The sequence below is a fragment of the Ursus americanus genome, chromosome 4, assembly GCF_024610735.1.
Source record: "Ursus americanus isolate L20-20 chromosome 4, mUrsAme1.1.p, whole genome shotgun sequence".
In the NCBI taxonomy this organism is placed as follows: domain Eukaryota; kingdom Metazoa; phylum Chordata; class Mammalia; order Carnivora; family Ursidae; genus Ursus; species Ursus americanus.
The window spans coordinates 36145616-36172175 of record NC_142130.1 but is presented as its reverse complement, the minus strand read 5'-3'; the positions used below and the strand labels follow the sequence as shown (position 1 = coordinate 36172175).

The 26560-nt window shown below is 37.7% G+C and overlaps 1 protein-coding gene across 7 annotated transcripts in view; it reads right to left on the bottom strand.

Annotated features, from left to right (window-relative positions):
- Positions 1-26560, bottom strand: part of GOLGB1 (golgin B1) — a 97776-nt gene that overhangs the window by 18869 nt on the left and 52347 nt on the right. For 5 of the 7 annotated variants that reach the window (XM_045812719.2, XM_087861597.1, XM_045812721.2 and 2 more), the window contains 4 exons: positions 26038-26111; positions 18016-23204; positions 15076-16990; positions 1067-1245 (listed from right to left, as the gene is read on the bottom strand). In XM_045812719.2, coding sequence (XP_045668675.2) covers positions 1067-1245; positions 15076-16990; positions 18016-23204; positions 26038-26111 — 7357 coding nt within the window. Of the gene's footprint in view, positions 1-1066; positions 1246-2337; positions 2424-15075; positions 16991-18015; positions 23205-26037; positions 26112-26560 lie in introns of those variants that run through there. The other 2 variants (XM_045812723.2, XM_045812722.2) reach the window with 2 other exon arrangements.

The window sequence follows — 26560 nt, the reverse complement described above, 5'->3', positions numbered from 1 at the left end:
TTTTTTTTTTTTTTTAAGATTTATTTATTCATTTGACAGAGAGAGCCAGCGAGAGAGGGAACACAAGCAGGAGGAGTGGGAGAGGAAGAAGCAGGCTCCCAGCGGAAGAACCTGACGTGGGGCTCGATCCCAGAATGCCAGCATCACGCCCTGAGCTGAAGGCAGATGCTTAATGACTGAGCCACCCAGGCGCCCCTGGTACAGTCATTCTTGAATATAATTTTACAGTTTCTTGAAAAACTAAACACTTACCACACAACCTAGCATTTGTACTCCTGGACAAACATCTCAGAGAAATGGAAACTTATTGTCCACATACAAACCTATACACAAATGTTTATAGCCGCTTTATTAATAATAGCTAAAAATCATAACTAACACTCATGGGTGAATGGCTAAAGCAATACACTCATACCATGGAATATTACTTAACAATAAAAAAGAATGAACTATTGATACATGAACAATGTTGATGGACCTCAAGGGCATTATGATGTGTGAATAAAGCTAACTTCAAAAGGTTACATACTGTAGGATTCCACTTAAAACACTGTATCTTAACTAACTGGAATTTAAATAAAAACTTAAAAAAAATTCTCAAAAATGGCAAAATGATAGAGATGGAGAACAGATTAGTGGTTGTCAGAGTTAGGGATGGTGACATGGGGGGAAGACTATGACTATGAATTAGTAGCACAAGGGACATTTTTTGTGGTAATGGAGCACTTGTATATCTTGGTTGTCATGATGATTACATGTATTTACACATATGATAAAGCTGCACAGAACTACACACAGACACAGACACACACACACACACACACACACACTTGAGTGAAGGTAAATTTGATTCATCTGAAAAAGGTCTTTGAATTGCACCCATGTCATTTCCTGATTTTGGTATACTATAGTAATGTAAAATGTTAACATTGGTGGAAACTGGGTGAAAGTACACAGGAGCTCTCTGTATTATTCTTGAAACTTCTTATAAAACTATAATTATTTTATAATAAAAAGTTTTTAAAAAATGGAAAAGAAAAGGGTCAAAAAGCAAGGACTATCATACCTGAGCTGATGCAGCTCATGCTGCCAGGAGAGATTTTCCTGCCTTAGCTCTTCTTGCATAATCTGAAAATTTTTTGTCTTATCTTGATACTCCTGAAGTCGAGCCTTCAGTGGACGTAATTCAGTGATTTCTTGGTTAATCTGTAAGTACTGTTGCTGCAGATTCTTCAGTTCCTTCAGCTTTAACCAAAGGGAAAATAAAAGGGTGATTCAGCACATCTCATGGACCCGGCTGTAAGTCATCAACAGCTCCCTACTAAGTCAGTCAGACACCACAACAGACTGTCAGCACCTAACGAGTTCATTAACATATATATTTGCAACACAGATATCTAAAATGGTGAAACAAAGGCAGCCAGGCTGGTGAGAATCACCCCACAGAGCCACCATCAAGGCTACAGGGCCTGACCTTTTGGGCAAGTACACCAGGCCCCTGCTCCTGAGGTCCTAGGTTGACTCTACATCTAAAGCTCAGACACAGGACAGACTTAAAGGACAGTTTCTCTGTGGGTGGTAACTCCCCAGAATAAGAAATGTAAAGATAGACTGACTTCCTATTTATCCCTGTGCCCTGCTTAGGCTTTTAAACTTTCTTATATGGATATCAACCTTAATCTAGCTTAGCTGATGCTGACTATAAAAAGAAGGCAGCAATGCCCAGGCCCAGTGGTTTAAAAGTACTTAGGCTTAGGGGTCCAACATCCTGCCCACACAGGTTGTATGACCCATGACCCTATGCATATTCCTTACAACCCCTAAGCCTTAATATCCTGTACCTATAAAATTTCTCTTACCTTAATTTCCCTTACCTCCCTCATGGTACTCCTCATTAGATTATGAGAATTACATGAGAAAATTAATGGTGATTGTGGTGATGGTGAGGGCAATGATGATGACAATACAATAACGATGGACTTGCTTTTAATCAACAAAACTGCCTATTTACATTCCAGGTGTGTCTTCAAATTCTTTATCCCCACTACTCATTAAAAGCTTGGTAGTAAGAAATAATGTTAGGACATGTGGATTAAAAGGGGGCCTTGAACACATGTCTCTTTCACCCACTCTTAGAAACATCATTAAAGCTACAATAAAGGCATCATTTTATAAGCACAAAACACAAGAACAGGAAGAACAAGAGAGGAGTCAGCAGCAACAAAATTAATTTTGGAAGCTAAAAAGCAGATGCATAAGTGGTAACTGACTTAACAGATCTGGGAAAGCCAAATCTTAAGCTGGCAGTAAGGGAAGCCAAGAACCAATAGAACTTACTCTGTAGAATCTTCAAAAGGCTCAGGAATTAACAGCACCAGGTACCTCTGGAGAAGATGGTGATGGGGGTAGGGAGAAGGTGGTAGCTGAAATAAGGAGGATTAGATGAAAGCTGCTTAAAAAACAATTGCATCCCTAAGTACTCTCCTCAGTTCCACATCTTTTGTTAACTCTAATGGACAACTAGAGCTTTATTCTTCGGAGAAGGTAAAAGAAGTGTCTCTGGAGCATGAAATACCAGGCACAAATGAAGGTAAAGGTACTGCTCTAAAACAAGGGTGATCAAGTCAATACATGCCTCCTGAATGCTTGAAGACTTTCCCATACTCAACTTGGACAGTGCTGGCACCCACGCCTTTACCATCCATGCAGGAAATGAGAAGTCTTCCCTAGAAAATCTGACCAGCCCAAGAGGAACTAAAGATACCAACATGGGGACTATGTAAAAAAGCTCAGCAAGATCACCCTACAATCACCAACTTCACAGTTGGTAAGCCCCATCCACAAGCTTTTTAGACCTTACCCTTAAACATTAAGAGTAAATCAAGGATTAACCCTCACCTGAAGAATGGTTATCATTAAGGCTAGGATGAAAAGAACTAGAAGAAAAGTAATTCAAAAGAGTTTAGTAGGGGAAAGAATAGAATATACTTGAAGATTTAAGAGAGAATATTAGAAATTAGAAACACTGTAGCAGAAAAAAATATTAAAGAAAAATTCATTATGGGAAAACATCAAAGAACAAAATTACCACCACTATTCTTGGAGAGATAAGTTAAGAACATATATCCATGTGACAAGAAAAAGAAAAAAAAAGAAATCCTTAGATATTAGGAACATGACAGCAAAAATGAAAACCTCAATATGGGTTCTAAAGATAAAGGTGAGAAAGTCTTCCCAAAGTATAGCAAAAAGAATAAGAAAGATAAGAAAATTATAGAACCAATCCAGAAGGTCCTATATATCCACATGATACGCTTTTCAAAAAAAAAAAAAAAAAGACAACGGGGAAAAAGGACAGGGAAAATAGTAAAATGAAATTCAAAAGAATCTCCCAAAATTGATTAATATGACTTGTTAGAGTCAAAGGACTAGACATAATGATGAATGAAAACAGACCCAAATCAAAATACACTGTCATGAAATTTCAGAATACACAGGACTAAAAAATTCTATACATTTCCAGAAAAAGATGAGAGAGAAAGAAACAGAGACAGAGAGACAGAAAGAGAAAGAGATAAAGAAACAGATCATACTGAAAGGATCAGGAAACAGAATAACTTTAGACTTCCGAACCACAATGTAAACTAAAAGGGAACAGACCAAATATCTTCACAATTTTGCAAGGGAATTATTTTCAGCCTAGAATTCTACACCCAGCCAAACTATCAATCAAATATGAGAGGGAAAAGACATTTTCAATAACTTTACCTCCCCTGTATCTTTTCTTATGGAGCTACTAAATGGTTTCTTTCAACAAAATGATGACACAAAACCAAGATGAGAAAAACAAGGAATACAAGAAACAGGAGATCTTATATAGGAGAGATGTAAAAGGAGATATCCTAGGATGTAAACAGTATCCTATCCTAAGGATAAGAAAGACTCCAAATTTTCTTCATAAAATCAAAATTGATAGCAATAAACATTTTAAGAGGAGATGTGGATAAATGGCAGTAAATCTGGAGTTAAATTACATTGATAAATACAAAGGAAACTAAGTAACAACAACAAAAACACAGTTATTATCTCTAAGGGAAGAAAAGATGCTGAGGAAAATAAAAATAACACGTTTCAGCTCTCATTTGTAGTCATAAAAATGTAAACATTGATATAAACGCAAATATTGAGTTAACCAAAATTTAAATTACATCAGGAGAATGGGGAAGAGGCTCTATATTGAATATGTGCATATGTACTGTGGAAGCAGAGGGAGGAAAGAGAACTAAACCCTGTTAGCATAAAAGAAAGTCAATAGCTAATGCAAAGAATGAAAACTGAAGATGCACTATAAGTATGACATGTAGACACTGAGAAAACACCAAAATAATAAGAGTTAAAAGCAAATTGCCTTGGGAGAAAAAGAAACAGAGTTAGAGTGGAGGTGCTATTTGTTTTTCTCATCAAACATGAAGAATTTAGTGACATATATGTGTATATAACTTTATTTTTTAAACAAAAATTAAAATAAAACAATATTTTGTTTTATTTTAAAGAAAAAATATATTTTTATGCACTAAATATATTCTTTATTCACGCCTCTAATCCAGATACTCTAAATGTTAATCTTGAAATAGACCAAATCATCAGAAAGCTGTGTCTGGGACTGCATTTTAGCCATTTGTATAAGTACCTTTAGGAAATTATACAAAATTCTTTTGCTGTGCTGTTACAGCAGGGAACAGCCAAAGTAAACCCTATAAAACAATTATATTTATTGTAGAGAAGTAAAGGGTGTTTTACAACTTCATACAGTTCTCTCTGTGGAAGCACAGAAGGAATTTCTTGCAGGCCTCAATACCTAAAGAGTAACTATGCTTATATTAAACAAATAGCTTTTCTTTCTTCCCTTTCCCTAAAATACGGACACTGCAATTAATGTCTATGGCTCTTTAGTTCCTTATTTCTGATGTCTGCCAGAAAACTGGAAAAAAAACTGATGACCCATCTTTCTAAAAAGATATTGTGATATCTCCTAGGGACACTAAATTTATTCCTGGTTTAATCTTTTTCTCTCCTATCCTCATTTTCTCTTTCTTCCCAGTTACTTGTATTATATTATCTTCAAAACAACTTCAAGATATGTCACTTCAAGTCACTTTCAGAATGAAATGAGTATAGGGGACTTCTGAGAAAGATGGCAGAGTCAGACGATCCTAACCTCACCTCATCTGATGAATACAACTAGATAAACCACATCAGTGTAAACAACCCAGAAAATGACCAAAAGACTGGCAAAACAAATTTTCCACAGTTAAACATAGAGAAGAGACCACATCAAAAATGGCAGGAAGGGTGGAGACACAGTCGGGAACCACGCTGAGCCATGAGACTGTCCATGGGAGGGAGAGGCACTACAAGCACAGAGAAGGGACAAGAGCAGACTCCACACCAGGCACCCCAGTCACAGGGACCTGCATTGGGAAGACAAATCCCCATAACATTTGGTTTTCAGAACCAGAGGGGGTTAATATCTGGAGTTTTTACAATCAGTTGTGCTCACCACCTGGAACTTTAAAAATGAGCAGCTTGGCTCTGGGAGAGCTGGAGGGCAAGAGGAAACTGAGTCCCTGCCAATAAACAGCACAACAAACAGCCCTGCTGAGATACAGCATAAAAGCAGCATTTTGGAAAATGCCTGGGGTACACAGGAAGGAGATTTATTTATAAATCTCAGAGTGTGTGCTGGAGGGTCAGGGATCTTTGGGAGACTTCTCCAAGAACAAAAGAGCTGGTGGGCACCATTTCCTTCCCACCCCTCAGCCTACATATACAGACACCTGCAGGAACCAGCACAGCACAATTTCCACCTGGATTGCTAAAAGTGTGCCCCATTCCTGGGTTGTTCTGCAGACTCACACCACCCCCCCCAAAACCTGGCCTCAGCAGGAGTATATCCAAAGTGGTGCCACAGGTGTGGCATTGTACAAGCAGCCCGTACCACTCCAAAGTGACTCCTGTACAAGGGAGAGGGGGAAGATAACCACACACACCAGTTTGCAGCCTTACCAGTGGGCAGATATCTGGTCTGACTGCAGGCCTCACCCACCAACAAAAGCCTCCAAGGTGATAACACAGGGAGAGCACCCTGCAGTTCAGTGCAATCACAACTCTAGCAAACACCTGGTCTGACCCAACTCAAGCCCAAGGCAGCTCCAGAGTGGCCCATTAACAACACAGGGACCAAACTCTGCCCAAAACAGGCAAAGGGAGTCACTGCAGATGACTACACTGAAGGCAAACACAGCTCAGCCACAACAGGAGGGTGCATACAACACACATGAGACATCCTGGAAGTGCCAGGTGCTGGTGAACAAGGGACATTGCACTACAGAGCACCACAGGACCTCTTTTTTATAAGGCTGCTACTTGCAACAGTAAGGCTGCTACTTGCAACAGCTGACTTGATGTTGCTGACTTTCCTAACATCTAGACATGAAACTCAAAATACACTAGAGAAAATAAATAGAACAGAGAAAAGAGAAGTACAGATCAGTAACCTGAAGAACAGAGTAATGGAAAACAATCAAGCTGAACAGGAGAAAGAAATAAGATTAATAAAGAACAAGAATAGATTAAGGGAACTCAGCGACATCTTCAGAAGTAACATTTGCATTATATGGATCCCAGAAGAAGAGGAGAGAGAAAAGGGGGCAGAAAATTTATTTGAAGAAACAGTAGCTGAAAAATTCCCTAAACTGGGGAAAGATACATAAATCCAGATCCAGGAGGCAGAGAGCCCCCAACAAAATCAACCCAGGGAAGTCCACACCAAGAAACACAGTAATTAAATGGCAAAAAAAAGTAACGATAAATAATTTTAAAAACAGCAAGAGAAAAGAAGACAGTACATACAAGGGAAAGCCCATAAAGCTATCAGCTGATTTTTCAGCAGAAACTTTGCAGGCCACAAGCAAGTGGCATGATATATTCAAAGTGCTGAAAGAAAAAAACAAAACAAAAAACCTGCAACCAACAATACTCTATCCAGAAAGGCTGTCATTCCAAATAGGAGGACAGGTAAAGAATTTCCCAGATAAACAAAAGTTAAAGAAATACATCACCATTAAACCAGCCTTACAAGAAATGTTAAAGGGGATTCTTTAAGTGGAAAGGAAAGACCATAAACAGGAATAAGAAAAGTAGGAAGCACAAAAGCAGTAAAATTAAGTATAACTATAAAAACCAGTCAAGGGTTTCACAAAATAAAGATACATAAAGTATGACACTATACCTAAAATATGGAGGGGAGAGGAATAAGTTTTGGTACCTTTAGAAAGGGTCCAAACTTAAGCAACAATCAAATTAATACAGACTGTTATATGCATAAGATGTTAAAAATAAACCTAATGGAAGAAGAAGGGGGGGGTAAACAGAAGGGGGAATGAACCATGAGAGACTATGGACTCTGGGAACAAACTGAGGGCTTCAGAGGGGAAAGGGGTGGGGGAATGGGATAGGCTGGTGGGTATTAAGGAGGGCACATATTGCATGGTGCACTGGGTGTTATACACAAGTAATGAATCATGGAACTTTACATCAAAAACTAGGGATGTACCGTATGGTGACTAACATAATATAATAAAAAAATATTATTATAAAAAAATAAAATAAAATAAACCTAATGGTAACCGCACATCACGAAACTGGTAATAGATATACAAAAAATAAAGAAAAGGAATCCAAGTATATCACTAAAGAAAGCCAGCAAATCAAGAGAGAGGAGAGCAAGAGAAAAAAGGAACAGAGAAGAGCTACAAAACAACAGTAAAACAAGTAACGAAATAGCAATACATACATACCTACCAATAATTACTTTGAATCTAAATGAACTAAACCTTCCCATCAAAAAACACAGGGTGACAGAATGGATAAAAAAGCAAGACCCATCTAGATACTGTCTGCAAGAGATTCATTTCAAACCTAAAGACATCTGCAGATTGAAAATGAGAGGGATCAAGAAACATTTATCATGCAAATGTATTTTAAGAGAAAGCCAGGGTAGTAATACTTACAGTGGACAAAATAGACTTTAAAATAAAGACAGTAACAAGAAACAAAGAACATTACATAATCATAAAGAGAAAAATCCAACAATATGTAACAACTGTAAAATATTTATGCATCCAACATGGAAGCTCCCAAATAGACAAAGCAGCTCACAACAAACATAAAGAAAGTAATTGATAGTGAATTGATAATTCACCGCACTGAAATCAATGGATACATCATCCAAACAGAAAATCAACAAGGAAAAAGGAAATGGTGGCTTTGAATGACACACTGAACCAGATGTATCTAACAGGTATATTCAGAACATTCCATCCTAAAACAGTGGAATACACATTCTTTTCAAGTATACATGGAACATTCTCCAGAAAGGATCACATGCTAGACCACAAAACCAGTCTCAACAAATTCAAAATGACAGAAGTCATATCATGTACCTTTTCTGACAATGCTATAAAACTAGAAATCAACCCCAAGGAAAAAATCTGGAAAGAACACAAATACATGGAGATTATATAACATGCCTAATGAATTGGTCAGCTAAGAAATTGAAGAGGAAATCAAATAATACACAGAGACAAATGAAAATCCAAAATCTTTGAGATGCAGCAAAAGTGGTTCTAAGAGGAAAGTTTATAGCAATATAGGCCTACCTCAAGAAGCAAGAAAAATCTCAAATAAACAACCAAATCTTACACCCAAAGGAGCTAGAAAAAAGAAGAACAAAACCCAAAACCAGCAGAAAGAGGGAAATAATAAGTTAGAGCAGAAATTAACAAAATGGAAACTAAAAATACAATAGGACAGATCAATGAAACCAGGAGCTAGTTTCTGGAAAAGATCAACAAAAATGATAAAATGTTGGTTAGACTTACAAAAAAGAGAAAGAGAGAGACAGAGAGGACTCAAACAAAATCAGAAATGAAAGAGGAGAAATAAATGACACCACAGAAATACAGAGATTATAAGAGAATATTACGAAAAATTGTATTTTTACAAATTGGACAACCTAGTAGAAATGGATAAATTCGTAGAAACATGTAACCTACCAAAACCGAAGCACAAAGAAATAGAAAATTTGAACAGACTGATAACCAGCAATGAAATTGAATCAGTAATTGACAAACTCCCAACAAACAAGACGGCTTCACAGGTGAATTCTACCAAGCATTTGAAGAAGAGTTAATCCTGTTTGTCTCAAACTATTCCAAAAAGTAGAAGTGGAAGGAAAGCTCCCAAATTCATTGTATGAAGTTAGCATAACCCTGATTTCAAAACCAGATGAAGACACTGCTAAAAAAGAGAACTACAGATCAACCACTCTGATGAACATAGATGCAAAAATTCTCAACAAAATATTGGCAAACTGAATCCGACAATACATTAAAAAAATCATTCACCATGATCCAGTAGAATTTACTCCTGGAATGCAGGGTGGTTCAATATTTGCAAATGAATCAACATGATACATCGCATCAATAAGAGAAAGGATAAGAACCATATGATCTTTTCAATAAATGAAGAAAAATCATTTGACAAAAATCATTTGACAAAGTACAGTATCCATTCATGATAAAAACCCTCAACAAAGTAGGTTTAGAGGGAACATCCCTCAACATGATAAATGCCTTATAGGAAAGACCCACAGCTAACATCATACTCAGTGGGAAAAACTGAGACCTTTTCCCCTGAAGTCAGAAACAACACAAGGATTTCCTTTCTCACCACTTTTATTCAACATAGTACTAGAAGTCCTAGCCACAGCAATCAGATAAGAAAAAGAAATAAAAGGCATCCGAACTGGTAAGAAAGAAGTAAAACTTCCACTATTTGCAGAAGACATGATACTATATAGAAAACCCTAAAGACACCACCAAAAAACTACTAGAGCTGATAAATGAATTCAGCAAAGTTGCAGGATACAAAAATCAATATACAGAAATCTGTTGCATGTCTATATACTTAATGAACCAACAGAAAGAGAAATTAATAAAACAATCCCATTTACAATTACAACCAAAAATGATAAAATATCTGAAATAAAATTAACCGAAGAGGTGAAAGACCTGTACTCTGAAAACTATAAAACACTGGTGAAAGAAATTAAAGATAACACAAACAAATGGAAAGATATTACATGCTCATGGATTGCTCATGAGAGCAAATGTTGTTAAAATGTCAATACTACCCAAAGCAACCCATAATCAAATACAATCCCTATCAAAATGCCAATGGCATTTTTCACAAAACTAGAAAAAATAATCCTAAAATTTGTGTGGAACCACTAAAGATCTTGAATAGCCAAAGCAATCTTGAAAAGGAACAAAACTGGAGGTACCACTATCCCAGATTTCAAGCTATACTACAAAGCTGTAGTAATCAAAACAGTATGGTACTAACATAAAAACAGACACACAGATCACTGGAACAGAACAGAGAGCCCAGAAACAAACCCATGATTATTGGTCAATTAATGTACGACAAATGAGGCAAGAATATGCAAAGGGAAAAAGACAGTCTCTTCAACAAATGTTGAAATGGGACTGGAACGTGAAACTGGATAGCTACATACAAAAGAATGAAACTGGACCACTTTCTTATACCATACACAAAAATAAATACTAAATGGATTAAAGACCTAATTGTGAGGCCTGAAAGCATAAAAATCCTAGAAGAGAGCACAGGCAGTAATTTCTTGGACATTGGCCCTAGCAACATTTTCCTAGATATGTCTCCTGAAGCAAGGGAAACAAAAGCAAAAATAAACTATTGGGACTACATCAAAATAAAAACTTTCTGCACAGCAAAAGAAATAATCAACAGCAACAAAAAAGACAACCTACTGAATGGGAGAAGGTATTTGTAAATGATATATCCACTAAAGGGTTAGTATCTAAAATAGAGAAAGAATTTATAAAATTCAACACCAAAAAAAAAAATCCAATTTAAAAATGGGACAGTCATGAACAGACATTTTTCCAAAAAAGATATACAAATGGCCAACAGACACATGAAAAAATACTCAACATCACTAATCATTGGAGAAATGCAAATCAAAACCACAATGAGATATCACGTCACACCTGTCAGAATGGCTAAAATAAAAAACACGAGAAACAACAATGTTGGCAAAGATATGGAGGAAAAGGAACCCTCGTGCACTGCTGATGAGAATGCAACTAGAAGCAACTGGTGTATCCACTGTGGAAAACAATATGGAGGTTCCTCAAAAAATTAAAAATAGAATTACCATATGATCTAGTAATTCTACTACTGGGTATTTACCCAAAAAATACAAAAACACTGACTAGAAAAGATATATGCATTCCTATGTTTATAGCAGCATTATTTACAATAGCTAAACTATAGAAGCAACCCAAGTGTACATGAACAGATGAATGGATAAAGATGTGGAATATCACTCAGCCATAAAAAAGAATGAAATCTCACTATTTGCAACAACTTCTATGGGTCTAAAGTGTATGATGCTAAGTGGAGTAAGTCAGAGAAAGACAAATACCATATAATTTTACTCATATGTGGAACTTAAGAAACAAAACAAATGATCAAAGAAAAAGAGGCAAAAAAGCAGACTCTTAAATATAGAGAACTGATGTTTACCAAAGGGGAGGTGGGTGGGAAATGGGTGAAACAGGAGAAGGAGATTAACAGTAAACTTATCCTGATGAGCACTGAGGAATATACAGCATTGTTGAATCACTATATTGTAATACCTGAAACTAATGTCACACTGTAAATTAATTATACTGGAATTTAAAAACAAATTGTTTTTAAAAAGAACAAAATGAGTATAGATAAATACATGCAGCTCTGGAGATCTGCTTTCTATCCTTTAGGTAGAAATTGCCCAAGTACGTATTTGATTATGGGAAAGTCCTAAGAAAGTTCGAACAGATATGAAAACTCCAGAATGTTTTCAGAGTTGTTTGTGACACTGTAGTAGAATCCCCAGGGCTAATTCTCTGCCACTTGGACCCTCAGACTTTGAGAAACTTCCCCTTAAATAACTAAGTAAAGAAGAGAACCAAAGTAAGCTAAATCCCTTTCAGATCTAAATCATTTCTGGGGTAGTCCTGAGGGAAAGGAGCAGGCAGAGGTGATAAACTGCTGGCCTAAGCTGAATGTTTCAACTGATAGTGGTTGACCTAAGACAGCTCCCATATTTATTGTACATGCAGCCAGTGATGGAAAGACTATAAACTTCAATGCCCACAACACAGACCAAGAACAAATATGCGGAAAAGAACTGATGGACAGTTAACAATACATTCCAAAAGTATGCAGGAGGGCCTCCGCTGACTGCAGTAGACCTCATATGTAATACCACCAAGTCAGAATGTCAGGCCTTCATGTGATTTATAACCTTGCCTTGGCTTTCATTTATGGCAGATGTAAAAGCAAATGTTTCCAGAACTCCCCTACACGACAGTTTTACAAGACAGAAAAAAATAGTGCTTTCAACAACCATAAAAATAGAGAATGGCCACCAACGGTTGATTATCTACCATATAATTAACTACTCCTATGTTAAAATCATAGGAAATCCGAACAAGTATAAGACATGACACTTAACACACACAGACGTATATACATACACACATCGAGACAATATGGGACAAATGAAAGCACTAAAGAAGTACAGAAGGTAACAGACAATTAAGTGATCTAGAAATGTAACCAGAGAATTTGAACTCCAGGGTGATGTTTAATAGTGGGAAATATTTGCCCAAAAAAGGAAAATCGAGAGGACATTTTGGTTCAGAGGATGGTAATGCGAAGTACTAGATAGGATTATTGCATAATGAGTAGATCAGTTTGGCTGCAATGAAGAGTATGAGTAGGGGAATAGTAACAAGGAAGGCTGGGAAGAGGAACTGGACAAATTACAGCATCTCAAATGCCAGACTAAGAGGTTTGAATCCTAAGCCTATTCTAGAGATAATACAACTTTCAAAGGTTTTTGAGCAGTACAGTAATAAGGAAGCAGAGCTTCAGATTATTCAGCGATGGTATATAAAATATATTGGAAAGGTGACAAACTGGGAGAAGCAGTATCACAACAGTTAAGTGTACAGTGTTAAGAACTTAGCCTAAGATGATGATGATGGAAAGGAAAAGAGATCATTAAGGCCCATTGGGAATAAAGTGACACACCTTGATGATAAATGAAATAAAATCATGGACAGTTAAGAGCCTTAGGGAACAGAAGAACATTACTATGGGTTATAGAAATACAGAAGTAAAAACATGCTGACTTGGCTTGTAAATATCCAGCAGACAAAAATGTGGAATGGGGATTGAGAGATAGAAAGCGTTGAGAGATAGCAAGTTTCATCCCCAGTGTTTAGAACAGATAAGAAGAGTAAAGAAATTCACTAAATGAAACTTTGTCAATTCAAAACCTAACCTAATAGCTTCCAGGAAAAAGAATTTGACTTTGAAGATAATCAAGTCCTGGATGCTATAAGCTACAGCTTTGAGGTATATACTGTCCTGATGAAAACCTTTTGCATTTGCATTCTGAAAGCAACAAAAAAAGGTTTAGCTCCTAGGAAAAGTCAGCTGAACTGAAACTTTTTTTTTTTTAAAGATTTTATTTATTTATTTGACAGAGAGACAGCCAGCAAGAGAGGGAACACAAGCAGGGGGAGTGGGAGAGGAAGAAGCAGGCTCATAGCGGAGGAGCCTGATGTGGGGCTCGATCCCATAACGCCGGGATCATGCCCTGAGCCGAAGGCAGACGCTTAACCGCTGTGCCACCCAGGCGCCCCTGAACTGAAACTATTTTTAAGATATAAACAATATGTATACATTATATTGCTGTCAAAACACAGCTGAAAAGAGGGATTTTGTTCAGATTACAAAAGTGAAAAAATTATCTATAAATCCTGGATATTAAGTGTAATATGAATGAACACATTGCCTACAAAGAAAAAGAAAAATCAGAACAAGACTTTATAGTTAGGGGCAATGACCTTTTTATTCAGGATAATCTTAAAGACTAGAAGTTTCATATTCTGGACATGGGTCACTTTTTAATGGAAAATCCAGCCTTTTGAGGCTCAATTTATTTCCTATTTGGCCTAAGCACATGGCCTTGACAGAGTTAAGAACTGTCACGAAAGTAAAGACAGTAACCTCACAAAGTAGAACCTGGCTTGACTCATACAGTTCCAGTTTTTGCTTCTGAATCTTGAAAACCTGGAAGTTCTTAAGAAAAAAGACCTGGGTTAAACTACTGGATCCTACCAAAAGCAAAATTTTAGCATGAGAGATCCTCCTTATCTTTCTCTCAGATTGAAAAAAGGTTGGGTATTAAACTTTTTAAAATTAACCCCTTTTACATTTAACTTTTTTTGTGACAAATTAGGGTTGACATATACATGAGATAGGCCGAGCCCTCTCTACCATTAATTCTACCAGATGACCTAAGGCTAAACTGTCACTATAAGAAGGCCCTGAATGGGGCGCCTGGGTAGCGCAGTCGTTAAGCGTCTGCCTTCGGCCCAGGGCTCCTCGGCTGGGAGCCTGCTTCTTCCTCTCCTTCTCCCCTGCTGTGTTCCCTCTCTCGCTGGCTGTCTCTCTGTCACATAAATAAATAAAATCTTAAAAAAAAAAAAAAAAAAAGAAGGCCCTGAATGATCCCTATACCTTCGTTCAATTAAACCATGACAAATTCTGGAAATATTTACGTGTGTATAAAATATATAAAACAACCTCCATCTCTTAGTCCTTTTATAACCAATGGAGGTTTTGTGCAAAGAAAATCTATAATTATTTTTAAATGGTATTGGCAGATTTACAGTAATTTAAATAACGTTTGTGTGTTTCTCTAAGACCAAACAGCACCTGTGGGGTGTATAATATTGTCCCAGAATGCCCAGGTGATATGTGTCAGAATGTGCTCATCCTTTTCTACAGAAATGAAAAATTTTAAAGAAAGGCTCAAAAACTCTCAAAAGATCAGAAAGAGAACCAAACACTCACTAGTCGGTCTCTGTCATTTTGGAGTGATGACATAGCTTTCTTTAAACTCTGGACTTCAGCTGGGCTGGTTGCAGGCTGGGCTGCAGATCTCTGCTTCCCCTCCTCCAACTTGCGGAATTTCTCCAGTTCATTCAACAGGTGATCTCTTTCATTCTGTAGACTGGCCATAGCCTTGGAAAAGGACTGCACTTGGTTGTAAGAATCTTCTAGTTGTGAGGACAAGTGAAGCAGTTGCTCATCTTTGGACAGAAGCTGTTGGTTAAGTTTCTCGAGGCGAGGAAAGCTGTTATCCTCAGAGGAGTTCACCGAAAGAGCAACTTTAGAGACAAGAGCATCTCTCCCCATGCTTAAGAGGCCCTGTTCTTCTCTTAGCTGTGCCAGCTCCTTCAGACTAGCATCGTATTTCCTTTTCAGTTCATCAAGCTCCTCATTGGCATGATCTCTGCTATTTTGTAGGGAATTCATAGACCTTCCAAAAGACTGGATTTGTGCTGTGAGATCTTTATTTTCTTTGGTGACTGAGAGTAATTTCTGTTCCATCTCCACCAGATCTCTTGCCAGCTCTGCCACTCTTTCTTCTGCCGTTTCTGTTTCATTTCGCATTATCCCAGCATCATGATGAAGATGCTTCAATTCTTTCTTCAGTTTCTCTTCAATTTCACCCACTTTCTTGGCAGCCTCCTTCTGAACATGAACCAATTCCTCTTCCAGTTCTGTAATTCTCTTCTGAGAGGAGGAAAGGGTAGTACTTAACTTCTGTACTTCTTCTTCTTTTACTTTTAATTGGGCCTGAAATATTCCTAACATTCCTTCTTCTTGCAAGGCTGTCAGCTGTCTCTTTAGTTGGGATACAGACAACTTTAAGCTCTCAATTTCTTTAGACAAACCTTGTTTCTCCTCCTCTAGAGCAAGAGAGGACCTCCGCAGATCCTCCTTTGCTTCCTCAGACTCCTTCAGCTTTTCTTCCAATTTGGCACATTCACTTTTCAGCTCCTTATTCTGCTGAAGTTGAGTGTCAAGGAGTTGCTTTTGCTGGCAGTCCTTTCTTGATATCACTTGGTTCAGGTCTTCTCTATATTGGATGAGTTCTGCATCGAGTTTGGCATTCTCAGAATTGAGATCATCCATATGACTTCGCAAGCATCGAATTTCTTCTTTAAGCTTGTTATTCTCAGCAGCAGCGTCTTGGATGAGTTGATCTTTTTCCAGGATGACGGAGAGATGTCGCTCTTCCAGCTGTTGGTAGTCGCCTACGATGCGGTCTCGGTCATCCTGGAGAGAAGACATGGATTTAACGAAGGAAGTCAACTGAGCCTTCTGCTGCAAGTTTTCCTTTTTGATGGCTTTCAGTGTCTCCATAAGCTGGTTGGTTTTGTCAACGGCCTTTTTGTTCTCCTCTTCTAAGACGATATTCTCCTCTTCCTCCTGGGACAACAGGTTTTCCAATTCTTTAATTTCTTTATTATGCTGCTGATGCAGTTCAGCAACAGCTACTTGGATTGCCTGTTCCTTGGCAGAAAGCAGGCTTATAATCTTCTGCTCTTTCATGTTTATTTCTTCATGCAGCCTGCTGGTCAGTTGTCTGGACGCTTGAAGATCCGTCTCTAGCTGTTCATAACTGAACTTACAATTCTGGATATCAGCTTCTTGCCGCTTTATGATCCCTTCCAAGTTTTCTTTATTTTCCTTACATTTTTCTAAAGAGTTATTTAAATCAGCCGACTGGTCTCTGAGAATCTTAAGCTCTGATTCCAACTTTGCTAATTCATTCTGAGAACTGTGGTATAGTTGTCGAGTCTCTTCTAGCTGGGACAAAAGCTCTTTGTTTTCCCCCTGCAGAGTATCACAGACCTTCTGTTGAAGCTGAACCTCTGTCTGGGCCTTGGACTCCCAAATCTGCTTGTCATGTTCAAGCCTGGAAAAAAAGAGAGGAGGTCATTCATCACAGATTTCAAAGGAACACTATTTGATGCCTAAGGAACATATATGACAACATTACTCAGAACTACAGATGAATCAGTATTCATAATTAAAGGTGCTCATCTTTTCAACGAAGAGATATTAGTTCTATTGGATGCTCTGTATTAAAGGTATATTGCACCTAAGGGTATTTAAGTCCTAAAACTCCAAAGCCATGTTGCTTATTTTAGTGACATGACTTTGCACACTCTAGAAAGCAATATTTTCTCCTATTTTGCTTTACTTTGCTCCAGACAAGCTCATCTCTAGCTCCTGAAAGGAATAATCTTGGTATGACAGACAATGAGGAAGCCTGTCTCAGAGCAGAAAAATCCTATTAAAAGTGGAGAAGTACCCAGTATGGGTACACTGTTAGTTCTTGTGCTTGAAAAATGATATAAAATTGTAGTTAGAGGAAAATAGCTCTCATGCAGTATGAATTGAGGTGGAATATGGGGACTAGAAAAGAGGAGATCATTTACGAGGCTAAAGCAATCATTTGGGAGTACCACAGTAAAAATCCAGACAAAGGTAGTGGAAATGAGGGTATTAAAGAGGGCACGTATTGCATGGAGCACTGTGTGTTATCCACAAACAATGAATCATGGAACACTACATCAAAAGCTAATGATGTACTGTATGATGACTAACATATCATAATTTAAAAAAAAAAAGAACTATCCACTGATGCACAAATAACCTAAAAAAGAAAAAGAAAAAGAAAATGAAAAGGAAGGGAGAAATCAAAGAGAGCTCTCAACAGAAAGATGGAAAGAGAAGCAGACATGGATTTTTCACCTTAATATGAGCCAAAAGTTATTGACAAAAAAAGAGAGAGTCAAAAGTGAGAGAGAATGTAGCTTCTAGGGAAATTTAAGCCAAAATTATTCCCATAATATTAAAGGGAATAAAAATAGTTTAAGTAGAGATTTTCTTTGCTTTCAGTTACTTTTAGAAGGGCAAAAAAAGTTACCCATTTACCTGGAAATATTGATCTTCAATTCTTCCATGTGCATGGACATCTGCCTAAGTTGATCCTTTAGAACACTGCAGTTCTCCTCTTTGAGTCTAATTTCTTCTTCTTTGGTTTGAATAGCATCACTGAATTTCCTCTCCCATTTCTTGGCTTCATCTATCACCCTGTCTCGATCATCCTGGAGGGAAGACATGCTCTTCGTGAAAGCTGCAAGCTGAGCCACAGTACTATCCAAATTTTCCTGAAGTTGCTTAACTTCCTTGTCCTTCTTGTTCAAAGTAATCTGAATCTCTCCAAATGTCTCTTCCAAGTGGACTTTTTCTCTGCGCAAAGCATCCAGTTTCTCTTGCATGTTCTTCTTTTCTTTCAGGTGTTTCTCTTCTACCTGCTCCAGTCTTCGCTCCAGGTCTTCATCCTTTTGTTTCATTTGGCTTTTAACTGATTCTTTGCTTGACTGAAGTTCCTTTTTCAACTTGAGATTGTCTGCTAGGACCCTTGCTGCTTCACTCTGAGTATCATCTAGCACTACTTTGAAGCTAGCCAATTCTGATTCTGCCTTCTTGCGGTGTTCAGTGGCTTGAGCCAGATTTTCTTTGGTTATTTCCAAATCTTTTTGGGACTCAGTCTGAACAAATTCTAGAGCCTTAACAGTTCTCTCCAGAGCACTAATTTTCTCTTGGTACCTGATGCAGTCCTTCTGCAACTGCTTTACTTCTTGTTGTTTTTCTTTTAAGAGCTCCTGAAGTTCCTTTGCATGGCTTTTATTGCCAGGTCCCTTCTGAGCACCTTGTATTTTCTCCAAATACTCCTTTCGTATTTCTGATTCCACCTTAGTTTTCTCCTTGACTAACTGCTGCTTTTCTTCTTCCAATTCACTCACACACTTTTTAAGGTTCTGCATTTCAGATTCTAGTAGCTCATTTTTTATTTGGGCATCTGTAACATCCTGATAGTAATTCCCAATGCTTCCATTAAGTTCTGCTAATTGATTCATAAGCCTCTCTTCCAAATCATCTTTCTCTTCTTCTGCTGTCTCCTTTAGCTTGGTAACTCTGGCAAGTTCTTCTTGTATTTGCTGATTTGATAGGTTTATTTTGGTTACTTCTTCCTGAAGCAATTTTAGTTCACCATCCTTTGCTGATATTTGACTCAGTAAAGCACTTCTCTCATCTTCTAAAGTCTGGCTAAATTCCCTTTCTTTCTGCTTCTCTTCCTCTAACTCAGCAATTCTTTCCTTGAGCTGATCAACCTGCTGAAGGTAGTTATTAATTTCATCATGTGAGCTGACATTCTCACCTTCATCAGGCTTCTTCGCACTGTTCTCTGACAGAATGGATTCTGAATCTTCAGGCCTAGTGTTCATGTTCGGAGAGTCTTGCTCATTAGACTCACCTGGGACAGACTGTGTTGCCCCTTCAGTGATATCCCTTTGGTTATCGTGCTTCTCAGTGGCCTCTAGGCTAGCTTGTTTGGACACATTACTTTCTACCTGATGCTTTAACTCTTGAACCTCTTCACTTAGAGAGTCCTTCTCAGTCATTAAAGCCTCAAACTCTTTAGAAAGGGTTTTATATTCCGTTTTGACCCTTCCGAGTCCCTCCTTCACGCTGGGATTGGAAGAAAGCAGTGCTTCCGTGCCATCATTCGGTGCGCCTCCTCCAGAGTGTACCTCTGCTCTAAGCCGGTCATTCTCTTCTTCCAGTTCTAGGATTTTCTGCTGTTTAGATTTGGCGAACTTTCTCATCTTTTCCTTCATTTCCTCCATCTCCTGTTCAGCTTCCTGCAATTGCTTTTCTGCCTCTTTCTTGTTTGCTTCTGTGCTTCTTAACTTGCCATACAGCTCTTGTTTCTCCTGCCTCACGGTTTCCACGACATGTTGAATCCTTTCTGCCTCATTACTGACATTCTCGTAGGACTGCAGAAGAATTTCATACTCTTTTTGTAACTCTTTGTGTTTCTCTTGCCACTCAGTGCTTTCTGCAATCTTAGAACATTTCAAAGATTCAATTTCCTTCACTAAATTTTCCTTGTCTTCAGTAAGATCCTCCAAAGCTAATTTCAGACTTTCACAAGAGCCACTGAGACTTTGATTTTCCATTAAGGATCTGTCCATTTCTGTAATGAGCTTGTCTCTTTCTTCCTGGAGAAGAGCTAACTTTCCTAAGAATATATCTTTTTCTTTATTTTGAGTAGAAACTTGGCTTTCCACATCTGCCAGAGACTTAGTGAGATGTTCAATGGTCTCTCTGGCCAAAGACAACTCCTCTTGAAGACCTTTGTTTTCTTTTAGTGCTTCTTTTCGGGAAATAAGGGCAGCTTGCAGTTTCCTCTGTATTTGTTGCTTTGCTTTACTTTCTTCTCCAGTCTCTTCTGGTTTTTGCTTCATTTCACAAAGTTCCACCTGTAACTGCTTTATCTTCTCATCATGTTCTTTGGCTTGCATTTCTAGCTGTGTATGCAGAGCCTTGATTAAATCCTCTTGTTCCATTATCTCTGTCTGTACTTTTGTAAGGGCCTCTTCTTTCTCATTAAGCTGTCCAGAAAGGTATCTAACTTCATCTTCCTTTTTGCCTATGAGTTTTTGCAGTTCATCTAGTTCAGGCTGCAATTCTCTTAGATGTTCTAATCTGGCAATTTCTACCTGACTGCTTTCTAATTTCTGCCTCAGGCTTTCTGTATGGGCTTCAGCTTCATGGGACGCTGTCCTCAGACTTTGGATTTCCAAACCTTGTTTATTTATCTGCTCTTGTAACTGAAATACCTCTTCTGACTTTTTAGTAAGCTCACTTGTTGCAGAACTAACCTTCAATTCCAACTCCTCTTTCTTGGCCTCTATCTCTTTCAGCTGGGTCTTAATCTGGGCAACAGAAATACTGCCCTGCAGAGCATCTGCATCTCTAGGATGAGAAAGCAAGTCAGACTCTGAAACAATCTGAGCAGGTTGCTGCTCCGTGGTTTTGAATAAAGGTTCTTTTAAACTTGGAGTGGGAGAGCCTGGATCCTGCTGGTCAATGCCCAGGAGTTTTCTGTCTATAGACTCCTTTACTTGAATCTGGAGTTGTCTTAGCCGGTCTCCAATGTTCTCATTTTCCTTGCTCTGCTCATCAAACTGTTCTTGTAAGCGATTATAGTCATCCTTCTGGTGCTTTAGCTCCTCCCTAAGATGTCTTTCTTTCTCCTGTGCCTTCTGTAGAATCGCCTTTCGAGAGGTTAACACTTCCTGTAGCTTCTTTTGAAGTTGCTCCTTTTCTTTTTCTAGGTCCAATATCTTTTCTTCCAGTTCTGGTTTCCAGTGTTCTCCACTACCTGTATCAGGTGGACCAATTGCCACTGTTTCTTTTACAGGTGCTGCTGAGTCTCCGTCACCTACATCCTTGCTACCTGTGGTTAATTTTTGGATAACTGCTTGGTTTTCAATGATTTCTGCTTGCAGCAAATCTATTTGGTTTGTCTTCTCTTGCAAGCTCTGATTCATCTGTTTGATCACAGCCTGTAACTGTTCTTCAGCTGCTACCTTTTCTTCTAAATCCTTCCTTACGTTCTCTAATTCCACCTCTTTCTCAGATATTGTCTGTTTTAAAGAAACTTCTATTTCTTGGCACTTAGCAGTCATACATTTTTCTGAGTCTTCTTTGCTTTCTTTATCTTCCTCCATTTCCCTCTTCTCACACTCATTGAGCGGGATCTCTTTCATAGATTCATCTTTCACTTTGGCCAATTCCTCCTCTAATCTACTGACTTTCTGTAGAAGCTCCTTTCTGTTAATAAGAGCTGCCTGGAGCTTCCTCTTTCTCTGTTCACTTTCTTTCTTCACAAGGTCTAATTCATGCTGAAGCTCTTCTTTACTTAGGAGCCCTGCTGGGCTCAGCTCATCATAAGTCTGTTTAAGGCCAGAAACAACTTCTTTATCTTCTTCCACCTGCTCTTTTTTTGCCTCTTCAGCTCTGGATAATAAATTCAGCTGCTCTTTAAGAGTCTTAATTTCAATCCCAAGAGAAAACTTCTCTTCATTAAGCTGGACCATTTTCTCAGTCATACTAAAGCTGATTTCTGTCACTTGCTGATCCTTCTCCAGGATGGTTTGTTGGAGGGTTTCCACATCTCTTTTCTTCTCTAATAAGAGTTGATCCATTTTTGCTATTTCAAGTTCCTTCTGTGAAAGAGCCTGGGAAAGTTCTTCCATCTTATTTGAGATATCCCTCACACGTTCTGCCTCTTCAAGCACTTCATTTTCCTTCTTCTGCAGCTGGCTTTGCAGGCTTTTTATCAGTGTACTCTGCTCAGAAAACTGAAGCTGTATATCATCCAGTTCATTCTGTAAAACCTCAATTTTCACATCTTTAGATTTGGCTTCTATGCTGAGACTGTGGATCTGTTCAGTAAGCAAGTTGTGATGAGTCGTTTGACTTTCATAGTCAAGTCGTCTTTGCCTTTCTGCTTCTGCAAGGTTCACTTCCAGGTGTTGTACCTGAGCCCTCAGTTCTGTGACCACACTAAGTTCCTTCACTTGAGAAAGAAGCTGGTCTCTTTCTTCAGACAAAGCAGTGAATGCACTGTTGGTGTTTTCAGCATTTTTTCTAAACTCTTCAATCAACTGGGTTAGGCTGCTGATTTCCTTAATTTTCTCATCTAAATTTTCCTCATAGGTTTCTTCTGCTTTACGAAAGCTTATCTCAAGCTCTGAAATTTGTCTTTTTAGCCTTTCCAACTCATCCTGGTGACACTGACAAATTCCTGGTACAGCAGAAGATGGTTTATCAACATCATCCTGCTTGGTTGATTTTAATTCCATCCCTGTGTCATTTAAAGATATTTCCTCAGATGTTCTATTTTGACATTTAGTACTCATCTGCTCTTCTTTTTCAACTGTTGGAAGACTGCTTTCTTCATCTGGCATTGAGGGAAACTGTTGCCCTGTATCTTCAGGCAATATTTTCATGCAAACTGTAGGTACTCCTTCACTCTCTGTCTGCGTCATTTCTTTCTGGTCAGGGACCTCAGGGTCCCCTTCGGCCTTTTTCCCCTGGAGCTGCAACTTAAGAAATGCAATTTCTTCTTGAGCTTCTTTCATTTCCAACAATAAAACTGACAGTTCTTTATGTTTCTGAGAAAATGTGTTGTCTAGGACATCCTGTCCACTCTCCTCAGGAGAAGAGCTGCTCCTATTGAGCCCAGTAATATCAACCATGCTGATCTATTTTTTAAAAAAAGAAAAGCCTCAATCAGACATCTTATTAAGAAAGAGCCTCCTAAAAACCCATATTTCATGCATTTTTCAAAACCTGCAACTTACTAGTCCAAACCTACCATAAAACTGCTAAATACTTTTAAAACCAGTTTTTATTTCCCAAATTGGGGGCCTCTGAGGGTACCCTGTCAATCATATACTGAGGTCAAACCACATTCATAAAACCTATGGTAACCTGGAACTCCTTTTCCAGATATCCTGTACTTGGGAAACTATTTCTTTGGATTAAAATTCCTACGTTTCTCTTAAGAACCACTTAAAAATAAAAAGGGAGGCAGGAAATGCATTAAATTTTGTTTCACCCCACACCAAAAAAGGAAGTTATAATTCTTTTTCTTAAACTATCCATTGAAACGGGAACTATTAGATAAGATAGCCATTACCAGATAAGTAGATTATCAAACAAGTAGGTTAAGATAAATTACCACGATCAAATAATAAAAAAGGAGTTCTGCTGAGGCTTGAGTATGAAATTACAGACTTGTTTGACAAAATACTATTATTAGTACAAAGACAACTGCTTTGGCTGCTCAACCCATATACATTATTTCTATAATTGTCTTCCTGGGGGAAAAATCAGTGAATCTCCTGATAAATTTCATTAGAATTTTACTAAATGAGTTTGGGGACAGTGTACACAATAAAATCTCCATCTTTGCCAACAGCACCATTTTTTCCCCAGGCAAAAATTCCAATTAGATAGGAGAAAAAAAAAAATCCCCACAGGACTGTCAAATAATGTAGCGGCCAAGAATACAAGCTCTGCAACCCAACTGCCTAAATTCACATCTTAGCTCTGCCATTTACTAGCAAAAGCTGTATTCAGTAAGTATTCAATGAGTATTTGATATTATGTTGATAACATTCTCAGCCACTGAGCAAGAATTTTAAAATTATTTTAAGAAAGATTATTTTTCATGAGCATTATTTTTAATCATTTAAAATTCTTTGTTCTCTGCATTATTCATACTCAAATTTCTGGAGACTAAAACTGAACACACTATTTAAGCACATAGAAAAAATTCCTTTATAATTTCTTCGTATCGCATTCCTATTTTATCCATCCCTATACACATTAAAGACCTGATATAGTCAAAGTATCACTTCCGCCAGAAGACTTCAATATAACTCCTTTTTTGTTCTCTCTCTCACCTTAATTATACTTATTTCCTCTTTTTTGTCATGCCACTTCACTCACTCTCCTTCCCTTGGTCATACCCTCTGCAGGTCCCTATGATATCTACAGAATTCAATCAACTTTTTGGCTCAAGTGAAAAATCAATGTTATCCACAATGAAAGAACAGAGAACCAAGAACTTTGCTTTTTCCAGCCACTCTATTACTTTTTCTGCCAATACTAGTCTTCCCCTTTCATCTAGGCTAAGCTTACACATTCTATGAACCTTTTCTAGTCACTTTCTTTTATCCCAAAGGATTATCTTAGGTACCCTTCCTTTTGCAATTTCTGTGTGTGTTTTTTCCCCTTTCTTTTCCATTGTTCTCTGTTTATTTGTTCTCCCTTCTGGTATTGTTTTTCTTTTTTCTTAAGAGATTATCATCTTTCTTATCTGTTCTTTTTTGATCTAAGTTATGTTATTTTCACTAGACACTACTGCTAAGCATCTTAAAATATTAGGCACCTGCTTGCCTAACAAGATTCATTTTTACTCTGCTACATATAATGCTACAACTTTCAAAATGTAGTTTCCTTTTGCCAATTTTGTGAACAGAGCATTAGTAGACCCAAGAAAAGATACTGAATATAAGTGTGGTGGTAATTTTATTGTTAAGTTGGCTAGGGCATAGTACCCAGATAATTGGTCAAACATTATTCCAGATGCCTTTTCTTTAGGTGAGATTAACATTTAAATCAGTACACTCTGAGAAGATTACCCTCCATAATATAAGTGGGCCTCATCCAATCAGCTGAAGGCCTTAACCAAGAAAAAGACTGACCAGCTCCAAACAGAGGGAATTCTGCCAGCAGACTGCCTTTAGACTCGAAATTGTAACTCTTTCCTGGGTCTCCAGCCTACTGGCCTACCTACCCTATAGATTTTGGATTTGCCAACTTCCACAATTACACGAACCGATTCCCTTAAAATAAATCTCTCTCTACATATATACATACTCCCTATTTTGTTTCTCTATAGAACTCTAATATAATAACTAAGCAGATACTTTTTTTTTTTTGGTAGCAGATACTTCTGTTAAAAAGTTACATTATTCCTCAAGTCCATTTATGACTCTATCATGGACATCTTGACTGGAAGAATAAAGCCAGTTAAACAAAATACAGCTAACAATAATCTTAAATCAACAGAATATTAAAGAACCGCACATTTCTTATAGTAATTTTCAGGTCATAAAAAAACCCAATCTTCAAAAATTCCCTTTTTAATACAATCCAAAATGAACCTATGCCAATTTAGTAGAGGGGAACTAGAGATTTCATCTAATCTCACTGAGGAACTTTTCTGAGATGGGCAAAGAATTTGTTATAAATAATAAACCAGTATGAGAAATGGATTATCAAATCTCAAATAAATGGCTACTGTACTTGCATTTTGGTTCAGGACAAATTTAAAAAATCAAAATATTCAGAAATGAATGAGACTAAATGGGAAATAATAACCATTATGACTTTCTTAAATAGATCTCACTTTCTAGGTAATATAATGCTCGGTCAACATTAGAAAACTGCAGAAATGTTTAGGTTTGAAGCTAACTCCTCTTGATCTAGTTCAGATTCTGGTTATTTTAAGAACATATTACTTACCTCACTGACTTCTCTATCTGCCTCTCCACTTCTATTCTGAGCCTCCAAGAGAGTAATCTGAGAAGATAGTTTTTCTGAAAGTCACAAAATAAATATCCTTAGATGATTTATGTAGAGTGTTTGAGAAAACAGAGGCATGATTATGTGTGAGGCTATTTGAGATGCATGAAATAATCAAGAGGAGGAAAGAAATAAAATAGTTTGGGGAAGATAAAAGATTTATGTTATTAAAAAGAAGTGGCAAGAGAAGATGAGATATAAGACAGAACAGTGGAAAAAAAGAATAGTGCTAGGTGATAATAATTAATCTGAGTGAAGTACATAAATAGTGGAGGGCTTTAAAGGAGAAGGACGCCAGAGCATGTACCAAGTAGCAGCTATTTCTGTGGCATTATTTGGGACTCCTAGGGCAATAAATTTGCCTTGGTTTTCCATAACCCTACTGTGTTCATAATATACATCTTACATTGGTAGCTCAGTCAGGTAAGTGGCCAACTCTCGATTTCAGCTCAGGTCATGATCT